Genomic DNA, 18,596 nt, shown 5'->3' with positions numbered 1-18,596 from the left:
GCATGCACCGCGCGGGCGGGGCACGGGTGGGCGTGGCTTAGACGAGGGGGCGTGGCTTAGAGCAGGGGGGCGGGGATTGGTCGAGGGGCGGGGCGGTGGCGGGGCCAACCGGAGTGCTGCGGGCAGGGGCAGCTCAGAGCGGCGGAGCAGCGCCATGGAGCCGTACGGGATGTTCGCCCTCCTCCTCCTTCTCCCCCTCCTCTTCGTCGTCCTCGCCGTGTATCGCTGGGTTCAGTCCCGCGGCCCCAACCCCTTCGCTGTCGATACCCGGCGCCCGCCGGCCCCGCTGATCACCGATAAGGCGGTTCGTCGGACGGTGCTGAAAGCAGGTACCGCCATCCCCGTACCCCCATCCCCGTACCCCCATCCCCGTACCCCCATCCCCGTACCGCCGCTCCCCACTGCCCCCCAGGAACCCCTGGGGGACCCCCATCCTCGAGATGCCCCGGGACCCCCGTGCTTCCCCGGGGTTCTCCGGGTGCCCCGCCCCTATTCTTCCCAAGGATGCCCCAGAACCCCCATCCCCATATATCCCCCCGTGGTGCCCCCAAGAAGTTCCCCTCCATACCTCCCGTGGTGCCCCATCCCTGCGTTCCCCCAGCAAACCCCGGGACCCCCACTCCCGGTGCTCCCCATCCCCATGCCATCCCATCACCGACGACATTTTGGGTGCCACCCCATACTGAAGACCCCCCCATTTTCTCCCCCCCATCCCGCAGTTTTCTCCCCAGAAAAAGTCCCGGAGAAGCTCGACGCCATCGTCATCGGCAGCGGCATTGGGGGGCTGGCGGTGGCCGTGCTGCTGGCCAAGGTGGGCCGGCGGGTGCTGGTGCTGGAGCAGCACGGCAGGCTGGGGGGCTGCTGCCACGCGTTCAGCGAGAAGGGCTTCGAGTTCGACACCGGTACGTGTGGGCACGGGGAGCACAGAGGGCTGCGACCCAAAGCTTTTAGGAGGGGATCTGTCTGGTCGGTTGGCACCCGTAGGGTCGCGCTGCGGTCCCAGCGGAGGCGGATGGCAGAGCTGCCTTTGCCCCCAAATCCTCTGTCTGTTGGAGGACGTGGAGGCGGTGCTGCCCATAGCAGTGCTGGCACTGTGACGTGCCCTGCTGGTGTGCTATAGGAATGGGCCCGGAGCCCACAGCATCCCCTGTTCAGGCAGAGCCCCCAACAAGCTCTGCGTGCCTCTCACCCCATACACAATTATCTACAGCAGCGCAGTGTGGGGTTCTATTAATGAGTGCCCACATTCCTAATACGTGGTGCTGAGCAGGTGGGGTTCCCTCGGAGCACAGACTCTGCACCCCATACAGGGAGCTCAGGGGCAGAGGGGGGGGCTGCAGCGTAGGGAGAAGCAGCAGCCCCAAATCTCACACACACGTGGCATAACACAGCGTTACTCCGCAGGGATCCACTATGTGGGGCAGCTGCACGACGGCTCGCTGTGGCGCTTCCTGGTGGACCAACTGACGGATGGGCAGCTGGAGTGGGCCCCTATGCCTCCCACCTTCGACGCCGTGGTGCTGGGAGAGCCCGGCCGTGACAAAGCTGTCCGCCTCTGCACCGGGACCAGGGGTTACTTCGACAAGCTGAAGGAGCAGTTCCCTGGTGAGGAAGCCGCCATCGATGAGTTCAAGCGGCTGGTGAAGGTAATGGGATGGTGGGGCTGCGCTCGCGGCGCTTGGCTCTGCTCGTGGCTCACGTGCTCCTTTCCAGGGGGGAGGGAAATTCCTGCCCTGTGCCAGCCCCGGGGGCAGCTGTTTGGCAGTGGCGCTGTGCAGCCGTGTTGCACAAGGATGCGTTGCACCCGGAGCTCCTAACCCTGCTCAGAGGGTGCCCTTAAGGCACTCAGCTGTGCTCTGAATGGCGCACAGGGGATGATGACTGTGGGACAGTGCTCCAGCACCTCCTGGGTTATCACAGTGGGTTAAAGTGGGATTTGTGCTCAGCCACCCCTCGGATATGGGTCTTCGCTTTGGAGGTGTTTTGTAGGGTCAGGTGCTCCCCTCCCCACGGTGCTGCAGATTCTCATCACTGCCATTTGCTAAGCAGCAAATAAAGGGAGAAATCCCATTTTGTGTCCATCCCCCGGCTGCTTGCAGCCTCCCCAGAGCAGGGGGGTACCCAAAGGTCCCCAGAGGGGTCCTAAGGTAGCCTAGGGGTCCCCAAAATGGCTCAAGAGTTCCTTAAAAGTCCCCAAGGGTTCTCAAGGTGATCCCAGGAGTCCCTAAAGGTCCCCCCAGTGGGCTCTGCACATTGCTCTCCTCTCTTGCAGAGCGTCACCACGGGGCTCTGGGCTCTGGGCCTGCTGAAGATGCTGCCACTGCCGCTGGTGCGGCTGTTGAGCCGCTCGGGGCTGCTGTCACTGCTCAGCCCCTTCTGCCGGATGACCTCACGCAGCGTGAAGGATGTGGTCGACGGCCTCACCACCAACGCCAAGCTCAGGGCCTTGTTCAGCTACATCTTCCCCACCTACGGTATAGTGCCAGGGTGCTTGGGCACACCAGAGCAAAGTTGGACCCTTTGAGAGCAAAAACGAAAGTCTTCTTATCCTCCCCTGCCCCTTCTTTCCCCTTTCCCTTCTTTTCCCTTTCCTTTTCCTATTCTCTTCCCTTCCCTTCTCTTCTCTCACCCTTTTCCCCCCTTTGCCCTTTTCCCCCTTTTGCCCTTTTCCCCCTTTGCCCTTTTCCCCCCTTTGCCCTTTTCCCCCCTTTGCCCTTTTCCCCCCTTTGCCCTTTTCCCCCCTTTGCCCTTTTCCCCCCTTTGCCCTTTTCCCCCCTTTGCCCTTTTCCCCCCTTTGCCCTTTTCCCCCCTTTGCCCTTTTCCCCCCTTTGCCCTTTTCCCCCCTTTGCCCTTTTCCCCCCTTTTGCCCTTTTCCCCCCTTTTGCCCTTTTCCCCCCTTTTGCCCTTTTCCCCCCTTTTGCCCTTTTCCCCCCTTTTGCCCTTTTCCCCCCTTTTGCCCTTTTCCCCCCTTTTGCCCTTTCCCCCCTTTTGCCCTTTCCCCCCTTCCCTCCCCCTCTTCCCCCCCCTCTTCCCCCTCCTTCTTCCCCCTTTCCCTTCCTTTCTTTTTAGAGGCCCTCACTTTGCACACCAGACCCATTCCAGCTCCCACCCCACACCCCCCCTTTGCCTTTGCATCGCACCCCTGCGATGGACCCCCCGAGGGCAGTACACTGCGTGCAGCATCCTCTGCACCCACCCCATCCCGGGACCTTTCCCGCATCCTTCAGCTTCCCTGCAGACCTCAGTACTCCTGCAGGCGGAGGAGTGGCTGTCCTACCCTGACCTGCAGCCCTTTGGCCCTGATTTTCCTCCCTCCTGTCCCAGATCTGAGTGACTCGGGACGCTGGAGCGCAGCCAAGGGTTGTGAAACCCAGATCTGCGGGGGTGATGCCCCAGGCACAGCAGCACCAGCTCCTCGCAGGGACCTCTGCTCCTTGTTTCCCGCGTGCTTTTCTCCGGCCAAATCTTCCCTCAATCCTAACCCCTTTGGGTTACGCTGTAAACCCGGTAAGACCATGCTGTGCTCCCCTTCCAGGTGTGCTGCCCTCCAAGGCCAGCTTCTCCCTGCACAGCATCCTGGTGCAGCACTACCTGTGGGGTGCCTGGTACCCCAAGGGCGGTTCGGGGGAGATCGTCTTCCGCACCATCCCCATCATCCAGAAGGCCGGCGGCAACGTGCTGGGCCGGGCGCCGGTGCAGAGCATCCTGCTGGACTCCCGGGGCAGAGCCTGTGGTATGCGACTCACGTGGGGCACGGCTCCCCCCCATCCCCTCTGTGCTGCCGTCACCCTCAGCCCCCCTCCCTTCCAGGTGTGAGCGTCAAGAAGGGCCAGGATGTGGTGAACATCTTCGCTCCCATCATCGTCTCGGATGCGGGGATATTCAACACCTACGAGCGGCTGCTGCCGCCTGAGGCGCGCGCTTTGCCTGGTAAAACCCCCTGGTGCAGCGCCGGGTTTAATTGGGATTAGGGCACTGATCCCTTCTCAACCCCAACGCCCCATCAGTGAGCGTTGTGGTAATTCCTTCCCAGACAGCAGCAAAGCCCAATGCATCCTGCTGGGGACTACAAGCGTTCAGAACAGGAGCACGGGAATCACAGAAAGCGGTTAAATATGCCCCAACCCCACACTGGGCTCACCCTAAAACTCCTGAAATGGGAACAGTCCAATAAAGCGGTTAAATACGCCCCAACCCCACGCTGGGCTCACCCTAAAACTCCCGAAATGGGAACAGTCCGATCAGCAAAACCTCCCTACACAGGGAGGCACAGCACCGCCACTTTATGGCTCCTGGTGGTCCTCCCACCCCACGGGTGCACATGGGGTCCTCCCAGCTAGATCCACACCGATGGCAGCGATGTGGGGCCGAGCACAGCTCCCCGTCCACCCTCGCTTTGCACTCCCCTCCTTCGTTCCGCAGAGATTCAGTCCCGGCTGCGCATGGCAACTCATGGCGAAGGCGGCTTCTCCGTATTCGTGGGGCTCAGAGGCTCAAGCCAGGAGCTGGGGCTGGAAGCCACCAACTACTACATCTACGCAGACGACAACCTGGACCAAATGTACATCCCGCTTCACTGAGCACTGAGGAGAGACGTTGCTGGGTGGTGACTCAGAGCCCCAACCCCACCCCAAATCTCTGTGCCTCTCTGCAGAATGCGGCGCTACTACAACAGCTCCCGCGACGAGGCGGCCGCCAACATCCCCCTGCTGTTCGTCACCAGCCCGTCTGCCAAAGACCCCACGTGGGACACGCGGTACCCAGGTGATGCAGCGCTGCCAAACCTCACCGGGTTCCTTGGCCACCCCCCAGTGCTGCCACATGGCACCGTGGGTCTTTGCAAACGGGGGGTGCGAGCTGGCTTCATTTGGAGAGCGGGCCGAGGGCATCCAAGCTGCTGAGCTTGTGGGAAGTTTGCTGCAGCTACAAGGAAGGGAGGGGAGGCTCCCCTGGATGCCTGCACCAAGGGCTTGGGACCACAGCTGCCCATATGTTGGTGCGAGAATGGGGATTTGGGGTTTGTGGCGCCGGGTGGGCAGAGGGATGGATGCCCCGACCTTATCCCCCTGCAGGTAAAAGCACGTTGTCCATCATCACCATGGCCAAGTACGAGTGGTTCGAGGAGTGGAAGGACAAGCCAGTCCATAAGCGGGGAGACGCTTACGAGGACGTAAAGAAGACCTTTGTGGACGCCATCATGCAGACCATCTTCAAACTGTACCCCCACATCGAGGACAAGGTGAGGGGAGACGGGGTTTGTGGCTGCTCGGGGTCACGTCCTGGCTCTGTCTGCCCGGCACACACCGGGGCTGCAGGGGGGAGGTTTGGCTGGGCAGAGGGGCACCACCCCATCACACCAAACGTGGCCTCAACCACCACCCAGAAGTCTGCAGGGAGGCTCATTCCATACCATACCCCGTCAGAACAGCGTTCCAGAGCACAGGGCACCCCACACTGTGTCCTGCTCCGTTGGGACCTCCGTGTCCGTTTATCCCCCACAGGTCGAGTATGTCTCGGGGGGGACACCGCTGACCAACCAGCACTACATCGCCAGCCCCCGCGGGGAGTTCTACGGCATGGACCACGACATGGCGCGCACGCAGATTGAAGCCATCGCCACCGCACGGCCGCAGACTGCTGTCCCCAACCTCTACCTGACGGGTACGGCGTCCTCCGTTCCGTGGGGTGGTGCCGGGGAAGCAGAGCGGGAGGGCAAAGCTTTCGATCCTGCCGTGAAACGCGGGGAGGAGCTGCTGCCGTGCTATGGGGTGGTGCTTGAACCGCATCGAAGCGCATCCCTGCCGCTCAACCCCAATGGCAGCGGGAAGGCATCGCGCGTCCCCCAGCCTCGGGGTGCAGCCTCCCTGCCTGGCACTGCTGTGCTGAGCTGGGCAGGACGGAGCCCTCTCCGTGCTGGGGTTGGAGAAGGGCCGGGACGCAGAGCCGGGGGTGGCACTGTCCCCTCTGTCTCACAGGGCAGGATGTGGCCGTGTGTGGCTTCGCCGGAGCGCTTCAGGGAGCCTTCCTCTGCACCAGTGCCATCCTCAAGCGCAACATCTACCTGGATGCCATGCAGCTGCGGAAGCGTGTGCAGGGCTCCAACGGCAAGAAGAAGAACTGAGGCCGGGTCCCACCTCCGGGACCCCCTCCCCTCCCCGATGGCTTGCTTGCATAGCTAGCATCCTTCCCTGATGGCTCTGCGGGATCAACGCGGCCGTGAAGCCGTTCCCGCTCCCAGCTGGGTCCCATCCCAGCGCAGCTTATCTTCCCGCACCACCACGCACGCTGCTACCTCCTCCCCACTGCCTGTTTGAAGGGAAAAACCCTTTTTCCAGCACAAGGAAGAGAAGATTGTGATCCTATACAACCGCAGCACCACCTAGCACTGCTGGATGCCTTCCACTGTCAGAGACGCTTGGGCCGCCGGAGGAGCATCCAGCTCTGTGGGCACCGCCTGGCAGAGGGCAGCACGCCCCACACCGCTGCTTCTCCCCTTACAGGCAGCAGCTTTGGGCTGAATGAGGCTGGGAAAGCTCCACATGGAGCCGGTGTCCCCGGGGCGGTGGAGGCTGAGCAATGAGCCCCTCCCTGTGCGCACAGAGCCATCCGCGGAGCGACGGACCGGTTTTCCATCAGCCCCATTTACTGTCAGCCCTGCACAGTGCTGGATGCACAACGCACATCAACCCCAGTGCAGTGTGGGGAAGGAGAGGCTCTGGGCTGCGTGCCCGTGCCAAAGAGCCCGGCTCCAGGCTGAGCTCAGCGGGGCAGCAGGCGAAGTGCTGTCGTGTACCAGGATGGGTTGCTCTCAGGGTGGATTGACTTAAGGTGATGTAAAGCTGCTCGGGGGCAACAGCGGTGCTTCCAGATGGGATCTCACCACGAATGCGGCCCCACCGTGCTGTGGGGCTGTCGGTTCTGCCCTGAGCAGATGATGTGTGTGTTTCTGTCAGCTGGGAAATGTTCTGGAGCGCAGCCAAAGCCTTCAGCACTGCCCTGGTGCTGGGAAGGGCGAGAAGGCGAGAAATAAAACAGCCTTGTGATGGGAACAGCGTGCCTTGTGGTGGGGGAGCGGCGGGGTGCTGAGCCCGGCTCCTGGGGTTGGGGGACAGCAGCGTGGGGGAAGGCGGAGTTTGGGGAGGAGAGGAGAGAGGAGATGCAGTTTGGAGCCATCCTTGTGGCTGTCCTGCAGTGGCACGGGCGGCTCTTGGGCTGGAAGCGCTGCGTGTGTGCCGTCAGTGGGTGCCCCGTGCCAGGCAGCGAGCGCTGCAGTACCGGCTGCGCTCCGTGGACTTCAGCCCGTGTTAAAGTCCTGCTGGGAGCCCACGAAGGAGTGGTTTTCCCACCTGCCCGCAACAGGAGTGGGAGCAGCCGGGATGTGGGGGAAGCAGAGCGCCGCAGCCGTGGGGGGAGAGGCAGGGAGGGCTTTCCCAGCTGCTCCCACACTCTGCGCCTCGCAGGCATCTCCTGCAGCCTTCTGCCCCCATCCCCTGCGGCGAGGTGCGGGCTCTGCCCTCCCCAGCCCTCCGCTTTTCTGCCCCGAGCTGAGTGCCCAGGAGTGAGCCCGGATCTCCTCCCCCTGTGATTCACACCGGGTGACATCTGGCTCCATGGCAGCTGACGGGGCACTGCCCTGCCTTGCCATGCAGGCGCTGCATCAGCAGCAGACGTGTCCCAAAGGAGCACCCTGGGCTCGCTGCCCCTTCTCCGGGGTTTAAAGGCCACTGAGCCCTCTGAGGGATCGTCCCAACATGTCCCAGCCGCGGCAAAGCCGGGCTCTCATCATCGTCAACACCGATTTCTGCAGCAGTGATGGCGACGTGGGGCTCAGGCCCCGAAGGGGAGCCAGGAGGGAAGCTGAGAAGCTCTCTCGTGTGCTGGCGCAGCTCAGCTACAGGGTGAAGCTGTTGCACAACAGGACGGCCAAGGAGATGGAGGACCTCTACCAGCAAGGTGAGCCCCCACACCCCCTCCTGCTCCCAGCTCCCGCCTCCAAAGTGCCCTACGTTGCCACCCAAAGGCAGCCTGGGACACCCTCGTGGTCCCTACATCTCACATCAGGGGCTCAGAGACGGGGCGCCCAGCACCCTCCCGGAGCGCTCAGCTCACAGCCTGGGAGCTGAGGGATGGCTGTGCCCCGCAGAGTGCAGCCGTGAGCACGGGGATTACTTCGTGAGCGTCATCTCCAGCCACGGGGAGGAGGGGGCCGTGTTGGGCTGCGACTGCAGACCGCTGCGGCTCACCCGCATCTTCCACATCGTGTCGGCACAGAACTGCCCGGCGCTCGCGGAGAGACCCAAAGTCTTCTTCATTCAGGTAACGGCGCTGCTGGGCCATAACTCCATCCCTTCTCGCCGACTCCGCAGGCGCAGCAGCTGTTGCAACTGCAGACTTTGCTACCCGGGTGCCACTCACCGCTGTGCTCTATCTCTGATGCTTTTGCTGATACTGGGGTCGCCCCTCCCCGGCTGGCAGCGCTTCCCACGTGCACCCCGCGCACGCCTCAACTTTCACCGAGTTTCTCCTTCCCAGGAAAGGTGACCCTGCTGGCCTCAGCCTCCCTCCCAGATGCCACCGAGGTGTCGATGAGGTGCTAAAAGTCGCCCTCCGATTCCATGACGTTGATATTTGGGCAAGGAGCGGCGCGGGGGGGGGGGGGGGGGGCTGTTTGGAAACACCCTGGCAGGAAGTGAGCCCCGGAGCACACTGCAGATTAGAGAGGATTAGATGAGAGCAAATAGACAGTGCAGCAACCTGCAGCCTGGACGAATCCCAGCAGGCAGCCTCAGCTCCACAAACATGCAAATACACGGAAATCCTCGCATGAGAGCAAGCACGGATCGGATCGCTGGTGGCGCTCATTTCCTGCTGGGAAGGGGGCTCAGCCAGCATGCCTGGCAGCAACGTGGGCCACCTCCAGCAGCCAGAACTGGAGACCAGGGTGGGCGGCTGGTGGGATGCCGGGAGGGCTGTCCCCCCCTTAGGGCTGTCCCCCTTTAGGGGTGTCCCCCCTTGGGGCTGTCCCCCCCTATGGCTGTCCCCCCCTATGGCTGTCCCCCCCTATGGCTGTCCCCCCCTATGGCTGTTCCCCCTTAGGGCTGTTCCCCCTTAGGGCTGTTCCCCCTTAGGGCTGTCCCCCTTAGGGCTGTCCCCTTAGGGCTGCAGCTCCCTCCTGGCACCCCAGGGGCCATGTGAGGATCCCTGCAGGAGCTGTGCAGGCAGCGATGCAGAGCAGGCCTTGGAGGGACGTGTGTGTGTCCTTGGGGTGCGGGTGGACCCAGCCACGCTGGTCCTTCTCGTGATTTCCCAAAATCCCATCCCTGGGAGAAATCTCCAACCATTGCATAGGGTCGGTGACTGCTGTGCTCCAAGGGGAATCTCCCCCAGGTGGGCTTTGGTGTCTCCAGGTGTAATCCTGGAGCCTGAGGGAACATGAGGGGAAGAGAGGTTGCCCCTCTCCTGAGGGGAGGGAAAATCACAGAACCATTAAGGTTGGAAAAGACCTCCAACATCCCCAAGTTCAACCCCAGCACAGCCCACCTCTGTCCCTCAGTGCCACATCCCCACGGTTCTTCGGAGGACGGGGGTGCACAGCAGCCCCAAAGGCCCCCCTGGATCTCCCTCGTTCAGGAGCAGAGCACAAGGAAGCCAACGGCTGTGTTCTGCCTGCAGGCATGTCGGGGGGCTGCGCTGGACCAGGGGGTGTTTGTGGAGACTGACAGCGGGCAGCCGGAGCCAGCCAGCTTCTCAGAGTACCTGCACATCCCCCCCAACACCGCCGTGATGTTCGCCTGCAGCCCTGGTGAGGAAACCCCCAAAGGGTCAGCAGGGAGCAGGGTCAGCACCTGCACTTCCACAGTCCTGGGGGTGGCTGTAGGGCCATGTGGGGCTGTAGGGCCATGTGGGGCTGTAGGGCCATGAAGGAGCTGTAAGGCCATGTGGGGCTGTAGGGCCATGTGGGGCTGTAGGGTCATGAAGGATCTGTAGGGCCATGTGGGGCTGTAGGATCATGAAGGATATGTAGGGCCATGTGGGGCTGTAGGGCCATGTGGGGCTGTAGGGCCATGTGGAGCTGTAGGGCCATGTGGGGCTGTAGGGTCATGAAGGATCTGTAGGGCCATGTGGGGCTGTAGGGCCATGTGGGGCTGTAGGGTCATGAAGGATCTGTAGGGCCATGTGGGGCTGTAGGGTCATGAAGGATCTGTAGGGCCATGTGGGGCTGTAGGGCCATGTGGGGCTGTAGGATCATGAAGGATCTGTAGGGCCATGTGGGGCTGTAGGGCCATGAAGGAGCTGTAGGGCCATGTGGGGCTGTAGGACCATGTGGGGCTGTAGGGCCATGAAGGAGCTGTAGGGCCATGTGGGGCTGTAGGGCCATGTGGGGCTGTAGGGCCATGAAGGAGCTGTAGGGCCATGTGGGGCTGTAGGGCCATGTGGGGCTGTAGGGCCATGAGTCCTCCCCTCTGTGCTGAGCAGACCTCCCACTTTGCCCCCCGTCCCCATCCCACCCCCACTGCCCACCTCCGGACGCTCTCAGTTCCTGTCTGTCTGCCGCTGTGACACCCAAACGCTCCATTTCCAGCCCTTCTTTTTCCCAGCGGTGGGCAGCGTGAGGCCCTCCCTCCCACCAACCATCACACCATCCCTCCCTTTGCACCCCGCAGGCTATGGGGCCTTCCTGAACCCCGCGGGATCCATGTTCCTGCAGGCCCTGCTGGCGATGCTGGCCGGGGAGGAGCGCTGTCTGGCCCTGAGCCGTATGGCCACCCGCCTCAATGCAGCTGTAGCCCTGGGCTGCCAGGCCCGCGGCACCTACGAGGGCTGCAAGCAGATGCCCTGCTTCGTCACCAACCTGCCGCGGGACATCTTCCCCTTCTCCGCTCAGAGTGAACCCCTTCCCAGCACGGACACGCAGGGAGGGATGGAGGAGGAGGAGGAGGAGCGGCAGAAACCCACGGCCTCTTAGGGGGAAATGGAGAAACACAACGGAAAGCCCCGCAGAAAGGTGCGCTGGGCTGTGCTGGAGCTGCCCGGGGTACGAGGAAATTCTAGGGCGCATCATTCCCCGTCACGACGGATTGGGATGGATGTCACCCTGCTGCTCCATGGCAGCCCCTGATGGCAGCGCCCGCACAGCCTCTCAGCCCCTCCATCTCCTTCATGAAAGAGCCGCAGTGCTGTGAACACCGCTCCGTGGGTTCTGTTATCAGAGTGACCCTGCAAAGGCCCCGAAAAGGGGCTTTGTTTCCGAGGGAGGGAAGGCTGATGTTTGCCTGCCTGCTGCCCTGCCCGCAAGGAAAACACTGCGCCGCTGTAAAGATGGGGGCAAGCCCGAGCTCTCTGTGCCCACAATTGTTTCTCTGCTCGATGCATAAGAAATAAACAGAGACTGATGGTCGAACCTGGCGGGTTGGCTCAGCCCGGGAGTCAGGGCACGGCTCCGGGGGCGCTCACCAAGGCAGATCTCAGCTCACAACCGAGAGCTGCATCTTTGTGAACCTCCTCGTGTGGGGAAGGGGAGTGTGGTCCCATTGGGCCGGGGGGGCCGGGACACCCCTTGGGCGCCGTGCTTCTGCTCAAGTCCTGGTCCTCCTCTCGTCTCCGGCACCACAAACGAGCAGAGCGAAGCCTCCCCGCAGCGCCCGCACGGCTCACCCCGTGCTCAGCCATTAAATCTGCGTCACCTCCACCCCGAGGGCCTCTCCGACAAACTCTGCTCGTGTCGGTATTTCTCAACCCTGAGCAACCCAGCTCCGATAGGCAGAGCCCTACCCAGCCCTGTAGATAACTCTGGGGTCGGTCGGCAGGACTTTGGATCCTCAGCACACAGGTGGCACCACTGCCCTGACAGCCCCACGCTCCGGGGTGCCCCCATCGCTGCCTCTTTGTCGGGGGGCCTCCTGAGCTGCTCCCTCCCTCTGCACGTGCTCTGCCCATAGGAAGAAAACAGTTCGGAGACCCCTACAGCGCTGCCAGGTCGGGGTGAAGCTGAGCATAGGGCTGTTGGAGGAGTCCAATTCTTGCTTCTCTGGGAGATGACCCCAAAGATGCGCACAGTAATGCTTCCACCCCTTGGAGGAAGGCTCCAAAGAGCACTCCAACCCAACGCACAGTCGAACGGTTTTCATTTTCAATCTCCTGCTTTACAGCTCTGCCTCCCCCAGGCTCTCAGTGACTCCCAAGGGGGAGGAATTAAGAACCCACAAATAGCGCCCCCCTTTTCTCCCAGCTTGTCCTCTGCCAAGCTGGAGGCACGAGGGCAAACTTTCTCCTTCCAGAGAGAAAGTGGGGGAAAGTTTCTTCCGTGCCCTGCAGGAATCACCACACCCCGCTGTGCCCTCACCTGCCAGCACCACTCTGCCCTGCACTCCTCTCCCAGTCCATCCCAGTGCCACCCAGCGCTGGGTGCTGCTCCAGGAGCCTCCCTGTGGGTGAAGGAGGGAATGCAGATCCTCTCCTGCTGGCTCAGCCCGCTGCTGACCAAGGGCCAGCTGGGGGAAAGGCAAAGCACTCAGGGAACTTTTCAGTCTCCAAGCCAAAGGCTGTCTTGTTCTGTTCCGGCTGCGGGGTGTTTTGTCATGTGAGGGCTGAGCTTGCATCCACAAACGGAGGCTCTGCACAAAGCCTAGAGCAAAAGCAATGATCAAAGAGCCTGGGGAAGGCTTAGGGGGCTCAAAGATTTTAACACGCACACAGAACGGGGCTCAAAGCTCTGTATTTTTTAAATCATTTATTGACTTTACCACACAGAGGGGGGAAAAAAAAAAAAGTACAAAGAAATATAAAAATTCTGGTCCTTCAAAGCAAGTTGCATTGCACTGCAGCAGGAAACAAACCCTGCGGCGGGCCCAGGAGCAGCTCCACCTGCAGAACAACCACGGACACACAGATGCCATCCATCCATTCAGAAACGTGCCGTGGCCAAAAGGAAAAAGCTTCACGCTCCTCCCTCGACCGGTTCGAAACGCACTGCCTAAATCCTAACAGCATTAAAAAGGGGAAAAGAAACACGGGGAGGCGTTCCCAGAGGTTGGAGGAGCTTTCTCCCTCTCTCCCTTTGTGCTGGAAAAACAGAATATAGCTGTAGCCTTCATGGCCAGACAAGGGAACTTCCCTGCCCTCGTCACCCTGCAGCCATGGGAAGGGTCACCCCTCATGCAGGGCTGGGGATAGGCGGCCCCCTCTGTCCTCACAGGGGAACAGGACTCCTCTGTGCAGCTCTGGGGGGTGGGAGGGAGATGTGTACCCCTGTGAAGAGCGCTCCGTGTGTCACAGCCATCATTTTCTGCCCACATAGGTAAAAAAAAAACCAAACTAAGAAGCCAGGCAGGCACTTTACACACATCCTTTGGAAGTGCCCTGTCTTGAGTAAATATCTTTGGAGCAGAACTACAAAAATAAGACCAGCGTAACAGCTACAGCTCAGGAATCAACACGTTTTTCAGCCTTCAATACAACCAGTGCTAGTACGTCCCAGGCCCTCATTTAAGTGCCCCACAGTGACGCTGAGGATACAGCAATAAGCTGCTGGTGAGGTGTACATTCAAACACATTAAACCTCCCAAAGCCAGGGGAGGGGGGCAGAGCAGCAGAAGAGCAGAGAGAGGCCGCCCTTCTGCTCCCAGGGCAGCTGCCTGGGAAACACCTCGGTGCAGGAGCTGCACCTTTCCTGCTGAGGAGCCTCAGTACTGAAGAAGAGGTTTGAGTGACTGCAAGTTTCATTCATCCCAAACGCTTCGGGACTACCACCCGCTCTGCATCATCACGATGACATTTTACCAACAGGGAAGAGAGTCCTCTTTTGAGGTGAAGTTTGCTCCATCACTGCAGCTGTACGGCACGGAACTTCACAAGCTGGAGTGGCTCGCTTTCACAGCATCAAAGTAATTGTCCTCATTAGTGCAAGCATCTCAGCTGTGAGGACCACGAGGGAACAGAGCCACGCGGAGCACAACTGCCACAGGGCAGGTAAGGAAGTCTAAGCTACAACCAGAGGGCTGAGGGCAGCTCCAGTGCTCCCAAAGGTGTGCATTAAGGTGAGAATCGAGATGTGAAGCTAACATTGCCTTCATTGCAGAGAGGAAGAAAAGAAACAGATCAAAACAGAGTCCTTGGCAGATCATTTCCAAGCTAGTGCAACCACGCTCCAAACTTTAGCATCCAAATACAATGGACAGAGAAAGAGAACTTCTGTGCTTCCAGCAGGACAGTGCTGGTTACAAAGGCAGCTCTATGACTCTGAAAGGAGAGAATCAGATGGCTCATTTCGCAGGCAGACTTTTTCAAGAGGAGACGTCAGTACAGTAGATGGCAAATCCCATTTCATTTGGACACAAAAGTTCTGTCAAGTGCCAGAGCTGGCTTCTCTTGGGCCACGGTCTACAAACCAGACACCCGAGAGGAAACCAATTCATTTTCAGGCTGCTGGGAAAGGAGAAACACATTTTAAGGAAGTGAGAAGTCGAACGTTATCAAGGTGCAGGTGCAAAAGTAAAAGCATTTCCCCTTCCTCCTGCTCTCTGAGATTTGAAGACGACAGCAAAGCTACGATTCATTCAGTGCTACAGCAGGGCAGTCGGTGGTGTCCCACCATTCCGGTCTCATCGTTGCCAAGCAGCTTTCTTCCACTGAACACCTGAGGAGCCATCTAGATCTGGAAAGGGAAAAAAAGAAAAGCTAAAACGACGCGAAAGCTCACTGTAGCTTCCCATCACAGAAAATAACTACAGATGCATGGGAATTCAAAGACAAGAGAAGAAAAAAAGCTTCAAGGGGAAGACGGATGGACTTCTTCGACCCCCCCCCCACCCCCACCCCCACCCACCCCCCCTACCTTTTGATCCAGGCGCTGATAATCGCCAGATTTGGGCCGCCGACCGCTTTTTGATCGTTTCCCTTCCAGGGCAAAAGCGATGATCTTTGGAGAGAGAGAGGCAGGGACAAGGTGAGCAGGGCACGGACAACCACATGCAGTTTTTCTGACTCCTAACAGAGGCACTTTTTATTGGGCCAATGAGAAGCTTCACTTGCCTCCTTCTAAAAGCACTCGAAGCAAACAAATGTCACCGTTTAAAAGCAGCAAAGATTGAACACAGGAAATAATGACTTTCCCAACATGCAGAAAACAGTAAGAAGTTGTTCCCTCTCCTACCTCAAAAGCAGTTTTGCAGGAGGGAGAAAAACAGCAGAAAAGATGAGCGTGACGTCACTTGGGCTGTATGCCCCCATGCAGTGCTATTTAAAGACAAGTCTTTCGCAACCTGCTACAGAAAACTCATTGTCCGTGAGAAACACAGAGCAGCTGCACAGATCTTTTCCTTTTCTCCTCCCTCAGCTCCATTTCTCACTGCTGAAAATAACCACCGGAGCCGAGGCCATCCCATTTCCACAGAGATCCAAATGCTTTCCTGGTTACAACACTCGCTCATCTCAAAGCTGTTGAGACCAAGGCCTCAAATTAAACATTAACCAAACCCACGCAGCAAGCAGGAGGCTTCAGCAGGAAGCAAAAGGCAAAAGTGAGAGCAGCAAGGGGGAAAGATCTTCAATCGAGCATGTCCCCACCTGCAGCACTGCCCAACGACTGGAAAGGAAGCTCTTAAACCACAGGGGGGAACTTGGGCAAGGAGCAGAGCCACTCACCTTTCGTTTGTTGTGATAGGCAACATACAGAGCGGCGACAATAATAGCCGTGGTCACCAGATAGGCAAAGAAGTGGCTGTTCTCCGACTTCTCCCCTGGAGAAATGGGAACACTCTTCTCTCTCTCCTTATTAAGTGAGGCAGCACCGTTACCATTTCTCACCCCACCCTCTTCCTCGGGGAGCTCCTCCCCATCTGGAGAGCCTTCGGTCTCATGAACAGATGAAACTGACTGTGAGGACTGGCCATTATTTCCCAATGAGTCTGCATGGCTGCCCTGATTGCCTTCCTGCGTGTTGGTGTTGTCACCTTGCTGGTTGCTGCTGCCTTGCTGGTCGGTCTGCTTGTTGGTGTTGTTATCTTGTGGTTTACCGTTTCCTTGCTGGGTGGTCTGCTTGTCAGTCTTCTCACCATCCTGGCCGCCGCTGCCTTGCTGGTTGGTCTGCTTGTTGGTGTTGTTATCTTGTGAGTTGCTGCTGCCTTGCTGGGTGGTCTGCTTGTCAGTGTTCTCACCTTCCGGCTTGCTGCTGTCTTGCTGGTTGGTCTGCTTGTTGGTGTTGTTATCTTGTGGGTTGCTGTTGCTTTGCTGGTTGGTCTGGCTGTTGGCACCGCCACTGTTGTCTTTCTGGCCATTTTGGCCATCGGTGTTGTCATCTTCCTGGCCATTTTTGCCATCAGTGTTGCCATTTTGCTCGGTCTGACTGCCCGGCTGCTGGCTGTCTTGGCTGTTGGTCTTACTGTCCTGATGGTTGCTGTTGTGGGTGTTTTGCCCGTGATCATCACCACCCTGGGTGTTGCTTTGGCTGTCACTGTTCTGGGTGCTGGGCTGGCTAGCAGTGTTGCTGCCAGACTGCCCACCATTGTTCTGGTTGGTGTCTTGGCCCTCAGTGTTTTTTTCTTCCTCTTTGCCAGATTGTTGCCCTGTCTCTCCGGACGGGTTCTTCCCCTGCTTACTCTGGTCTTTGTTTTGCCCTCCATCACCTGCACCTCTCTCCTCATTTGCTGTCCCTCTGTTACCTTCATTTTGTGCCTTGTTGGATTCTTCGTCTTTTACTGAAGGGTTGGACTCTGAGCGCTCTGGTTCCTGCCCCCCACCTGTCGGCAAACACACCGAGACCGCGGTTACCACCCGCGCCCGCAGCCAGTGCCAGAAGCACGCGTGGCTGCGCGAAACGGCTCCCGGCCACCACAGCCCACCTCCACCACAAACGGCCCGACGCTCTCCCGGAAGGGGAAAGCCCAAAACGGGGAAAGCCGGCGGCAAGGCGCCCCCCAGGGAACGGCCCCAACCCCCGCACAGTCTCCCACCGCACTCAGGAGGCGCCCAGAACCCCCGCAGATTCAGCGCCTGTGGAAAACCCACGGCAGTCGGACCCCCAGCCGCTCCCGGGTCCCCCCCAGCAGCCCCGGGGCACCCCGGGCTACCTGCGCCCCCGGTCCCAACATCATTCCCGTTTGAGGCCTCGGCAGCAATGCCAAGCAGCAGCAGTAGCAGCAGCAGGAGGAGCGAGAGCAGCCGCAGCGCCATTCCGACCCCACTCCTCTCACCCGGCTACGGCCTGCTTCCGCATCCGGCTCCGCTCAGAAACGTCACTTCCGGCAGGAGATGGTGCACGAGGGCCGCGCGCCGACGGGAGGCGGGGACTGTGGAGGAAGAGGGCGGAGCTTGTTCCGAGTGGGCGTGGCTATGCAAAGCAGACGGCGGTGCCTCGTGGGAGGGCCGCGCGCATGCGCAGAGCTGCGTGGCTGCGCTTTGGGGTCCGAGCGGGGGGTTTGGGGTCACACCGGGCGCTTTGGGGTGAGAGCCGGCGGTGTGGGGCCTCGCGGTGCCCTTCTCCTCGTGAGACGTCGCTTCTTGGGGACGACCCCTTCGGAGCAGGGCGGGGTTTCCCGGCGGCAGCGGACCCCCTCCCCGTCCCATCCCGTGGCACCGGCGCTGCGCCCCGAGGTCCGCTGAGCTGGGCGGGATAGGGGATCATTAGCAAATGGGTGAACTTAACGACGCTAATTAAAATGTATGAGCTGCAGCCTCTGCCCACGGCTGCTTTAGCGGGAGCGGACGGTACGGCTCACCCCGCTACGGAGCGGCAATGCGACATCTGCCGTGTCGTCCGCCCCCCCCCCCCCCCCCCCCGAGCCCGTACCGGGGAGCCCCTCATTAGCTGCATCTCCGCAGGAGACCCCCGGGACCTCATTAGGCATTTCAATTAGTGAACGGCCAGCACTGCTCTGGGGGGATAGGGGGGACACGACACGCTGGAGGGCTGTTTGACGGCTGCGATGAGGGAAAGGGACGGAGTAACCCAAAGGAAAATAGGTCCCGGGTGCTGCCAGTGGAGCACAGCGAGGTGTCACCTGCAGGGGGAGGGCATCCGCCTGCTCCCTGGGACGGAGGGACAGCTGCCTCCCCAGCGACACAGCACAGGCTGTGCAGGATGCAGTGTGGCTGTGCAGGATATGCAGTGTGGCTGTGCAGGACTCAATGTGGCTGTGCAGGATATGCAGTGTGGCTGTGCAGGATGCAATGTGGCTGTGCAGGACTCAATGTGGCTGTGCAGAATATGCAGTGTAGCTGTGTAGGATATGCAATGTGGCTGTGCAGGATGCAGTGTGGCTGTGCAGGAATCAATGTGGCTGTGCAGGATATGCAGTGGCTGTGCAGGATATGCAGTGTGGCTGTGCAGGAATCAATGTGGCTGTGCAGGATATGCAGTGGCTGTGCAGGATATGCAGTGTGGGTGTGCAGGATGCAATGTGGCTGTGCAGGACTCAATGTGGCTGTGCAGAATATGCAGTGTAGATGTGTAGGATATGCAATGTGGCTGTGTAGGATATGCAGTGTGGCTGTGCAGGACTCAATGTGGCTGTGCAGGATATGCAGTGTGGCTGTGCAGGATTTGCAGTGTGGCTGTGCAGGATATGCAGTGTTGCTGTGCAGGACTCAATGTGGCTGTG

At 60.0% G+C, this 18,596-nt stretch overlaps 3 protein-coding genes across 5 annotated transcripts; 2 read left to right on the top strand and 1 right to left on the bottom strand.

Moving 5' to 3' along the window:
• Positions 1-135: 135 nt before the first annotated feature.
• RETSAT (retinol saturase) lies at positions 136-7,049 on the top strand. The gene is made up of 11 exons (XM_424187.8): positions 136-329; positions 720-902; positions 1,405-1,646; positions 2,273-2,474; positions 3,536-3,733; positions 3,811-3,930; positions 4,423-4,561; positions 4,655-4,764; positions 5,073-5,239; positions 5,502-5,661; positions 5,976-7,049. Exons 1-11 carry the CDS (start codon positions 155-157, stop codon positions 6,119-6,121), a joined length of 1,842 nt encoding a protein of 613 aa, XP_424187.4. The 5' UTR covers positions 136-154; the 3' UTR covers positions 6,122-7,049.
• A 562-nt stretch (positions 7,050-7,611) lies between these two features.
• Positions 7,612-11,401, top strand: CASP14 (caspase 14, apoptosis-related cysteine peptidase). 3 transcript variants are annotated; one of them, NR_171277.2, is made up of 5 exons: positions 7,612-7,953; positions 8,144-8,316; positions 8,533-8,590; positions 9,673-9,802; positions 10,665-11,401. NR_171277.2 is itself a non-coding variant. In NM_001397259.1 (4 exons), the coding sequence occupies exons 1-4, from the start codon at positions 7,752-7,754 to the stop codon at positions 10,888-10,890; spliced, it is 687 nt and encodes a 228-aa protein (NP_001384188.1). In that variant the 5' UTR covers positions 7,612-7,751; the 3' UTR covers positions 10,891-11,401. The 3 variants fall into 3 exon arrangements, 2 of the variants coding, with proteins under 2 accessions (NP_001384188.1, NP_001376248.2); NM_001397259.1 differs by lacking the exon at positions 8,533-8,590 and having other exon boundaries at positions 10,709-11,401; NM_001389319.2 differs by lacking the exon at positions 8,533-8,590.
• A 1,314-nt stretch (positions 11,402-12,715) lies between these two features.
• TGOLN2 (trans-golgi network protein 2) lies at positions 12,716-17,220 on the bottom strand. Its single transcript, XM_015272951.4, has 4 exons — positions 17,067-17,220; positions 15,643-16,736; positions 14,834-14,917; positions 12,716-14,653 (listed from the first exon to the last, which is right to left on the bottom strand). Exons 1-4 carry the CDS (start codon positions 17,167-17,169, stop codon positions 14,648-14,650), a joined length of 1,287 nt encoding a protein of 428 aa, XP_015128437.2. The 5' UTR covers positions 17,170-17,220; the 3' UTR covers positions 12,716-14,647.
• Between the last annotated feature and the right edge of the window lie 1,376 nt (positions 17,221-18,596).

Source organism: Gallus gallus, chromosome 22 (assembly GCF_016699485.2).
Source record: "Gallus gallus isolate bGalGal1 chromosome 22, bGalGal1.mat.broiler.GRCg7b, whole genome shotgun sequence".
Taxonomy (NCBI): Eukaryota; Metazoa; Chordata; class Aves; order Galliformes; family Phasianidae; genus Gallus; species Gallus gallus.
The sequence above is the reverse complement of the archived record's forward strand: the minus strand, read 5'-3'. Positions and strand labels throughout refer to the sequence as shown.